Source organism: Oryzias latipes, chromosome 15 (genome assembly GCF_002234675.1).
Source record: "Oryzias latipes chromosome 15, ASM223467v1".
Lineage (NCBI taxonomy): Eukaryota > Metazoa > Chordata > Actinopteri > Beloniformes > Adrianichthyidae > Oryzias > Oryzias latipes.
In genome coordinates this window covers 3,766,383-3,776,287 of record NC_019873.2, presented here as the reverse complement: position 1 = coordinate 3,776,287, position 9,905 = coordinate 3,766,383, and the positions used below count along the sequence as shown (strand labels likewise).

At 38.3% G+C, this 9,905-nt stretch overlaps 1 protein-coding gene across 1 annotated transcript in view; it reads left to right on the top strand.

Annotated features, from left to right (window-relative positions):
• The first annotated feature begins 292 nt into the window (after nucleotides 1-292).
• LOC101160579 (solute carrier family 2, facilitated glucose transporter member 9-like) overlaps nucleotides 293-9,905 on the top strand; it is a 28,962-nt gene continuing 19,349 nt past the window's right edge. The window contains exons 1-5 of the mRNA XM_004076895.3: nucleotides 293-806; nucleotides 2,261-2,359; nucleotides 6,326-6,486; nucleotides 7,013-7,137; nucleotides 7,943-8,088. Of these exons, the coding sequence (XP_004076943.1) occupies nucleotides 762-806; nucleotides 2,261-2,359; nucleotides 6,326-6,486; nucleotides 7,013-7,137; nucleotides 7,943-8,088 (576 nt within the window). The 5' untranslated portion in view covers nucleotides 293-761. The remainder of the gene's footprint in view (nucleotides 807-2,260; nucleotides 2,360-6,325; nucleotides 6,487-7,012; nucleotides 7,138-7,942; nucleotides 8,089-9,905) is intronic.

The window sequence follows — 9,905 nt, the reverse complement described above, 5'->3', positions numbered from 1 at the left end:
ACATTACTGCTTTGGGGACTTTCTACAAATATCTCCAAAATAATATTCCCACTGCATCAGTGAGATAGGTCAGTCAAAACCACAATGTAGGCAAGCGATCGCTTTAGCCAGCCTCCCAAAACCTTTATATTTATAATCTTTTTATTAGAGAAACTTTCATGCATTTCTTCAGATCTTTTCGGGTTTCTGTCAGTTCATGTAAAATGTTCTCCCTCACTGCAGTCTGCTTTGCTCTAATCTCTTTTAAATCTCATGATTAAAAGCCGAACCTTCACTTTCACTCTTACTTTCCTCTTCATTACTTCTTTGTTCATACATTTTCAGTCTCAAACAATTTTAACCTTTTTACCCTCCTTTGTCTAAGTTATACTTTACTTTCTCTTCTGTTTGCTGCTTTTTTATTTCCACTGTCCTAAATAATTCCTTTTTTTTACTTTACACTACTCTTTTTATTGGTCTATCACTTCTCTTTTCACTTGCCTCTTCTCTGTCTCTGTAAATTCAGTTAAACTTAATTGCTTACAGCAAGCTCCTCTCCCACTGTGTCACGCTGCTCGCCATCATGTGATGGCACTGTGTGTGCCTGTTATCAGGGCAAGCGAATTGCTGCCTGGTGGAAGAGAGGCCTATTCTCGCACATGAACTATCCCGGGATTTGCTGTCTATGTCTTGGAGAATACGTGACCACGCCTGCTACTACTGGCTTTCATTGTAATGCAGAGAATCCTGCTGTCTTTTGAGGACTAAAAACACATTTGATAATGGCCGAAGAGGTTTTGATTCCATCACCAAAGAAAATCACATCGGTAAGTCCAAAGTAACTAACTGCAAGATACTATTACTGATTTTTCTCGATACTAGGGAATTTGTTTGCTGTTTTCTAATACACAGTTCTTTGCTAAAGTCTTTGTCTCCTTATTTGTTAGACTGGATTTTCCTCACAATATTTAAGGTTTCCCTTAATCCTTTTGAAGTGGTTAGCAGCTGTGCTTTTCTATGTATTCAGAATGTCTTTTCTTCCTATGGACCACCTGAGTCTGAAATAAAAGTTTGATTGAATTGATTGATTGATGCATTGTTATGTCAGGATACGTACTTGTTCAGTTACTTAGTTTTGTAATGTTTGTTTATAGTAGTAGTCATACATGCCATGTGTTGTGCGCAGTTCAACCTTCTTTTGGTTGACCAATGTGAAATTATTATTGCTGTCTTCAAAAACATGGTTGTAGTGGTTAGCACTCTCATCTCACACTGAGACGGCTCTGGTATTCAAATCCTGGCTAGATCCTGTCTGTGTGGAATTTGCATGTTCTGCTCGTGCATGTGCCGGTTTTTTCTTCAGGTTCCTCTCACAGTCCAGAAACATACTTCATAGAGCTTGATTGATGATTCTAAATTGTCCCACGGTGGGAATGTATGTGGTTGTGTGGCCTTGCAATATACTGGCGACTTGTCCAGGGTGTACCCCACCGTCACTTAAAACTAGCTGGGATAGGCTCCAGCAACCCAGTGACCCTGAAAGGGATTTGGTGGGTTTAGAAAATACATGGATTAAATTATCCTTGTGGTAGTGTGATGACATTATTTCAGTCAGAAATTGCCAGATCGCAATACAACATCCTATCTTACTCATGGAAACATTGAGGAATTACAACAATGCCCTAATACACTTATGAGAATTTACTACATAAGCATTAACTATTATGTTTTAAATAGGTTAAAGGCTAAAGTGCAAAAATGAAGGTCTTTTTGACCATTAAAATTGTTTTCAGTTTAACTAATGGTACTATTGTCATGTAAACAAAATCAGTTGTCCTAAATTTTAGCAGGCTTTTTATTTTTGCAAACAGTAAAAACTTCAAGATGATCTATCAAAACACAAAAGTGCAGCTGAGCTGGTTGTTTATCACAACAATTAGCATAATTACTAGCATTAGAATTTAAAAAAAAATGTTTGGTAGAAATGTGGGCTCAAATTGTCCTGGCATTTACATACAATTTGTACAGAAGTAGTGGGAAGTGATTTTAAAGGGCATTCAGTTCAAATAGGGTTAAGCAGAGGCACCCATGCATCTGGTTACAGCCAACCCTCCTTTGATTTACGATGCTACAAACTCTACCAAAGCTCTTTCAGTGCATACATTGTTAAATAACATAAATGTAATAAAACGCAAACTTTCTGAATGAAATGTATGAATGTATTTGTGTACGTATGTCTGTATTGTAATTTTCCTAACATATTTTTATCTTCTGCTTGCAGCACCTCACTGGCTCTTTGTTAGCAGTGGCATTTCTTACATCCTTTGGAAGCTCTATGCTTTATGGATACAATCTTGCTGTGGTCAACTCCCCTGCCATTGTAAGAGACCATCAGTTACAAATGATCAATGCATTAGCAAAGCTCAGCGACCTAGTGGTAGTGTATGACTTGAGGGTTGCGGGTTCAAATTCATGGTCAGGTCAAAGACTCCCGGCTTGAAATGAGGCACTGAATGTTCAAACTGGGTAGCAAACCACTAAAATGATTCTGAATGCTCCTCGACTGCAGCCCACCATTCCCAGAGGGGATGGGTCAAATCCAGAGAACAAATGCACACCCATAGGTGACAGCCAGTGTTCCATCAGAAGATATTCAATGTTGTCAGGGTAAGATTGATGATTGGTGCAGACACATGTGGTTGATGTAAACAGGGGTAATCAGGAAGTGTTGGGTTAGTTTGGCATTCAGGACAGGAATGCTAAAGGACAGTTGGTGGTGGACTTTGACGAAATAATGGAAATGACAGTGATGAACACATTTTCCAGAAAAGAGAGCATTTGGAAACTCTGATTCCACTCTCCGCTTTTAAACGCAGAGTAAAGGACATTTTTAAAGAGTCGTGTAAATGTTTTCTTGATCAGTAATTTAATATGTCTAAAACCTTCCCTCTCCTTTAAGTGTTTTTAGCATTTTCAGGCCAACATTGTAAATAAGAAATTGTTCTGAATGTTTTGCTGGTGAAGTAAAGGTTTCTATCTATCTATAGCTTAACCTTTCAGAGTGGAAGGATGAGCACACAAGTTAATTATATTGATTTCAAATGACAAAATGCAGACATTGTAACTTGAATGAGATCTGCAAAGTTGAGGCTCAGAAAGTGAAGCCAGACAGCAAATGATGGTGGTGTGGAAGATGAAGAGAACCAGAGCAAATGATCAAGTGGTAAAAGTAAAAAAAAAGAAGAGTGATGTGCAGCTTTCAGAGAGGAGTTGAGACAGGGTTTGGGAGCTCAGGAAGGTCTTCCAAAAGACTGGACAGCTACAGCAAATGTGATCATGGTTCTAGGTGTTTCATCTGAACTAAGCAGATCAGGAGTGTAACGCTTCTCAGATTATGTGACTAGGCGCATTACTCAGAGTTCGTCTCAGGGAGCCCAAGGTGTGTAAATGAAAACAAGACAGCGATGAAAGTAAAATGCAATCGATTGTATTAACAGAAAATAGACATTTAAACAATACAAAAAAAAACAACAACAACAAAAGGAACCGGGATATGGGTCTGAGTCCTATTGAGTGGTTTCCAAAAGTCTATTGGTTGGGATGTAGTTGAGGTTTGCTGCAGCTGAGGAGTTATTGAGGGTGGAAGTATCAGGATCTCAGATTTGGGTAGCTCGCCATCAAGTTGTAGATCAAAGCATACATAACAAAAAACCTGACCTAGAAAGGGTCAGAAAAAACAAATCAAGAATTGAACAAAAACAAACCAGTCATTTCACTGGGTATACTGAAATAGATCAGATTAATCATCATTGTAGAAAGTAAAAACAAGAGAACCAATATTCTTATCAAAAATCAAATAGCTGTTTCAAATAGAATTCGAAGTGTGTACACAAGTCAAACAATTCCATATCAAGGTTCAAGGTAAGTGGATAAAAGTTTTAAATCAAAAATGTACTCTGAAGTTACAAATTAATTTTATCCCATTATCAAAGTAGAATAATTTTAAACAAATTAAACTTTCAAATTTCAAATGTTGCGCAACGTGGTTTTTCATTCCATTATCTAATTCAAAGACAGTGGCCATTTTGGCATCATGGAAATAAAAGTAAATAAAACAGTTCAAAATGTTCAATTAACACAAAAGGAGGAAAGCGACTTAAAAATGCTTCGGCTTGAATTCAGCCGACTAAATTAAAACAACCAAACAAGAACCATTAAATAAAACAAAGTCTCAAAGGTGAGGCAGCATTAGCTTAGCTCTGTGACTATGATGAAGCTTTTTTCTGTTTTCGGTGGCGCGACCGCAAAAACTCACCGATGAGCAGGTCTCTTTGGTTTTAATGAAATGGAAAATTTGAGGTTTCCAAATATGTCTCAAGAAGGTGTTTTAGGCGTCCTGGTGTGGCCACAGCAGCAGCAGCAGCAACAGCTGAGAGCTCAGAGCAGGAAGCAGCCAGCAGGAAGTAAGGAAGTAGGAAGAAGCAAGCAGGAAGTGCACCCACTGACCTGGAGCTTATATACACAATTACCCTTTCAAAATAAAGGCGAGGCCAGGTGTTCACAGTTAATCTGATGGCTAGGGGTTACAGGAGACTTTGTGAGGATGTGAAGAAGTTCAGAAGTGTGGAAAATGACACTGAAAGGAGAAAATACAAGGGAAGAGGGAGATGCTGCACAAGGTGAAGGTGTAGACTGAGCAGAGGACCATCAAGGAACACAGTAGATGTTCAGGGTTGTGGAAACACTTTCAGTGGAAAGAGGGGTGTGGACTACCAACAAGCTTACTCATGATTGGTGACTGTAGTTGCCCTAAAAACATGACCCAGACCGACTCGGTCAATCACTGTCAAGAGATTGGGCCTCATTTTGCGATAGCCGCATTTACTATGGGTGACGTCACACCCTCTCTGTCCAGTGACAATGTATTGTAGCAATGGTCACAGAAACATAGGGCGTGCTGTCAGCGCAAGGAATCAATTACCGTTGCCTGTCTGGGTGGATTCGGGTTCGCGAGTGAGCGCAGAAAAATCCAATTATTTATGATAATTATGTCTTTCTCTTCTAAAAAATGGTAATAATGATTTAAGTTTGAGTAGAGGTCTTGTGGTTTTATAAAGAGCCATTTTTAAAAGTGCCGGAACTGGTGAGTACCTTCCCTCTTAAAAGCACTGCTTCTGATCTTTAATGTCCCAAGCGTAATATATATATGTATAAAGTTTACTCTGAAAGGCTTAAGTGTAGCCTTCTACAGGCCCTTCCATAACAAACTGTAAAACCAAGGAAGAACCACTTGAACACAGAACAAGCCGACACAGAAGGCTCAAGGAGAGCCTCTTAAATATGATGTGGCTGATTAGCAGAGTGTAGGCAGCTGTGACTGCTTTACATTAGCACAGGTGGATGGGCGGGGTCACAGCCAGCCTGCACAGAAACACAAAACAAAATGACAATAAAGAAAAACCATACAAGCAAAAAATTCACATTCAAGGGGAATAGCGAGGTTACAGGGAGCAGAGATAAAGAAGGAATCATTTTGAGTATTTTGGAGCTGTTATGTATATATTTGTTGCCCATTTTACAATACGCACAATTTTAGGTAAAATTTTAGGTAAAATAAAAACAGGAAAAAGTTCCACAAATTTTCAACTAATCACTGTTTATAATTCAAAATTGTTTCGGCTTAATTGAATAAAAATAAATTGATATGAACTATTTGGTGGTTACTGTTACTGAGCTGAAATGAAAATGTTTGTGCAAGAACTTAAAGAGAGTTTCTTTTCACAAATGAAGGTTTGAATTAAAGAGACCAATACACTCCTAAAAGTTGATTAAACGCACATGCAAAGGGCAACCACATGCCATCACAGTTTAAAACACTTGGACAGGTAGAAGAAAGAAGCAGGGTGGAACTTTAAATAGAATTGAAGGTTTCTGAACAGTTAAACTTTTTTTTTTGGTCCAGTGAAAAGAGTATAAGTTGTAAATGACACACATGGAAATAAAATTGTATTATTGAGAAGAAATGCTCTGTAATTAGACTGTAAAGTTTAAATAAACACAGTGTCTTTTACAAGGTGAAAAAGCATTGAACTAATGAGGTTAACAACGTTTTTTTCGCTGTAGTGGGTCACAGCACAGATAAAGGACTGTGGAGTAGGTAAAGTACCCTTATAAACACAAGAAAATTAAACAAAGTCTAGAAGTTTTATAGTCTTTTTTTTAGTCAGAATGCCAAGGAATTCACTCTATCAGAGTCCCTAGTATGGATTTAGCTTAACTCTCAGTCTGACTTCAGACAGTGTTCAATGTTCCTGTTTTCACCCTCTTTCTCTCTTCCTCTTCTCAGTACATTAAGGACTTCTACAATAAGACCGTTCTGAGTCGTAATGGAACAGGACTCAGCGGGGAGACGCTAACTGTCATGTACTCTCTCACTGTGTCTGTCTTTGCTGTCGGAGGTCTCATCGGTTCGCTCGTTGTTGGCATGCTGGTCACTCACTTTGGCAGGTAAAACTTGTTTACACAAAGTGCATGGATCAAGATTGTGAAACATCTTTAGCAAGATGTTATGATAGACCTCAAGTAGCATGATGTTAACAAAGAAGAAATAAAAAAATGGGTACTGCATTGGTCAAAACATCTGGACAAACATAATATTCTTGTGTTTAGGTAAAGTCCTAATCTTGCTCAGCGTGGATAAAAATCCAATCATACAAAAATAGCATGATGAATTTTTTGTTTTTGTTTTACACATACTATGACCAGCTTCCCCAGCTCTTGAAAAGTAGACACCAACAGTGTTACCAATACCATTCTTGCTAAGATTTTGCTGAATTTTCAAGATATTCGAATTCTATCACATTAAAAATTAGATGAAATTCCTGCCTCTGCAATGTTCAGCAACTGATTCAAACCCAGTTTGGAAGAATGAGTTTCTGTCAAGTAAACCCTAAATTACATAAAAACCAGAGTTTTTCCGATTATTTATATTAGGAATGACTGACAGTGTTTAAATGCTTTTCTGAATTTGTAGAAAAGGTACAGTGGTAAACACTGCGGTGCTGGTGTTTATTGCTGGTGCCTTGATGGGCTTCAGTAGGATTTGTGGTTCACCTGAGATGGTCATCATTGGTCGCTTTATAACTGGAATCCACTCTGGTAAGGAAATCAAAATCCCAGGACACAAAGTGAAAATGCACATTTATCTTTCATGTGGAGTGCAATTGCAAGTCTCCCCAAAAAGAAAATCTTTAATCAGTGCATTGTGGAGAAGTGTACAGTCTTGACCATTACTTGTAAAACTCCTCAGTCACTGCACAGCTAAGTCTAAGTTTTATTTTATCAACTAATTTATTTAGCTTTCATTGTTGTAAACTGCTAAAAAAAAGGATTTCTCCGCTTCAATAAAGTTTTAATTAATGGATTGATTTTTTTAAAAGTCTTCAATATGACCACACCCACTGGTGTAATGAGTCACGTGCAATGCAGTTTAAACTATGTACCTAAACTGAACCCAGTGTTTCCTGGGCCTGTTATCTTTGTGCACCCCTGCTTCAGTTTAAAAGAGGACGCTTTTTTTATTCTCAGTGATCTGTTTGTCACTCGTTTAAGTCTAATAAGTTTTGTTTAGCTAGTGAAGATTTGTAGTCTGTCCTCCACCATTACATTTTTTTAATTTCACAAAGTCTTTATCTCTACCACAATAACTCACTTTTTTTCAGCAGGCTGCTAATTCATTAAATTGTATCATATGTCAAAAAAGATATACTAGAAATAAATGGAATCAGGCACTTAGCACAGTCATTTTATGAATTAATTACTAGTATTTTGTCCTTTACGTAATATACACATAAGATGCCATTAGATGTGAAAAATAACAATAAAGAAAACTAGGTCCCACAATTTTCTACTGAATTCCAGCTGATCGTACCAATGTTGGGTCTTTTCTCATTTGTTCCTGCAGGTATTTCTCTCAGTGTTGTACCCATGTACCTTGGTGAAATAGCACCAAAGAACTTGAGGGGATTCTTGGGTCTCGTTCCCAGTATTTTTATTGGTACTGGAGTCTTTTCTGCTCAAATCCTTGGTCTCCATGAACTTCTTGGAAAGGTAATTGAAACTGTCATCTAACAATAATCTATTGTTTGTACTGGAGCGACATTCCGTATGCCAGTGTAAAACCTGTACATATGAAAATAAACTACAATTTGATTTGATTTGATTTGATTTCATTTGGGGGTAGAGGATCTTGATAAAATAATCTGACACTCCATAGGGATGTTTGGTTTCTGATACTGCTTGCAGACCATGATACACTGTAGTAAACTGGAGAAACACTAATTTCACCATAAACTGGCTACTCTGACTGGCTTTTGACTTTTTAATTATTGGGATTCTGTGTTGTTTTTAGGCCATCATTTTTAAGCATTGGTAGGACTTGTTAATATCAGCCACTTAACCTGGATAGCAGTTCCCACACTTACCTCAACTTCCTTCCTTATGACTATTGTACAGTCTCTGGATGGTGGAACTGGGATGGAAACCTCTGTGCATGGAATGAGTTTGTGTGTGTTAACCAATGTATCTCTTCCTTTGGTAACCCTCTAGGGCAGGGGTGGCGAACAAGTTTGACACAAAGAGCTGAAATTTTTAACTGTGAGAGTCAAAGAGCCACGCTGACCACTGACCTGCCAATAATAATAATAATAATAATAATAATAATAATGGCTTAGATTTATCTGCGCTAATTCTTGGTGCTCAAAATTCTTCTAATGTGTCTATTATTGTAAGCTACTGTTGTAGCCTCAGCTGCCCTGGGACAGGCTGACAGAGGCTCGCTGCCATGCTGCTCCTCATGAATGATGCTGGCTTTTCTGCACTTCGAAAGCAGTTCAAGCAGACGCGTTAGCCCGAGTTTCTACCATCCATTCACAAAGTGTGGCATTACTCTCCCGGCGCTGCCTCACAGTAAAAGGAGCGGAAGATGGAAAGCTTTTCATTGTCATCCGCTGGAATTTGCTCGCCTGGTTGGAAAGATGGCACCGTTTCAAAAAACTAAAGCACCAAGATGGACCTCCTTGAAAATTTTCCGTTTTTATTTCCTCTGCAAGCGTTACTGCCTTCAGTCAAGTCGGTCTCGGGCCACCTCGCTTTATTTCCGCAGAAACTCCGCTGCGTCATCTTGACTTGTCAGAGTGCGTTTTCCAGCTTCCTCTACTTGTGAACCATGGATTCATTCATCTTGAATTCTCTGGCAGCTGCTCGATTTCCGAGTTCCTCCGCGTAGGTGATAGCTTGCAGTTTAAACTGTCAGCAAACATCATCTTTCTTTCAGTTCGGTACAAAATTGGCGAAATTGCCATGCCGAAACAGTTCGGTCCAACTTCGTATACCGTTACACCCGTAATGGACACTTGTGAAAGTGGCTTAGCAATGACATGACCTATGCTGCATTTGGTCAATCAATCACCAGAGGCCGGTTTCATATAGTAGCAATAGTCTCCATGACTTCCATTTGAAAATTTGGACTTTTTAATACAGAAATTGATGGAAGTTTGACTATTGTACATAAGGATGGGCGCTATATTGGTGCCAGTATCAGTAATGGGTGATATTTGCATAATTTGAGTTTACCTGTCCAATATTAAAAATCTACCAATATCCTTCTGACTGTTTTCAGGAATTTTTTATTTTTGAAATGTATACTTGTTCCTTACAGATTCGGAAACTTATTTTTACAGTCACTGACAGTAATTGACTGTTTTCAGGTCAATGTTATTTTTGATAGAGATACATGTTGTTCCTAACAGATCCCTGATGATGGGGAGCTTATGGTTTACAGTTATGTCCAACATTCAATAAATGCTCTGAATGCTAGCAGATATATTTATATGAAAATGTTAAAGCAATACTTGTTCCTGTGAGAT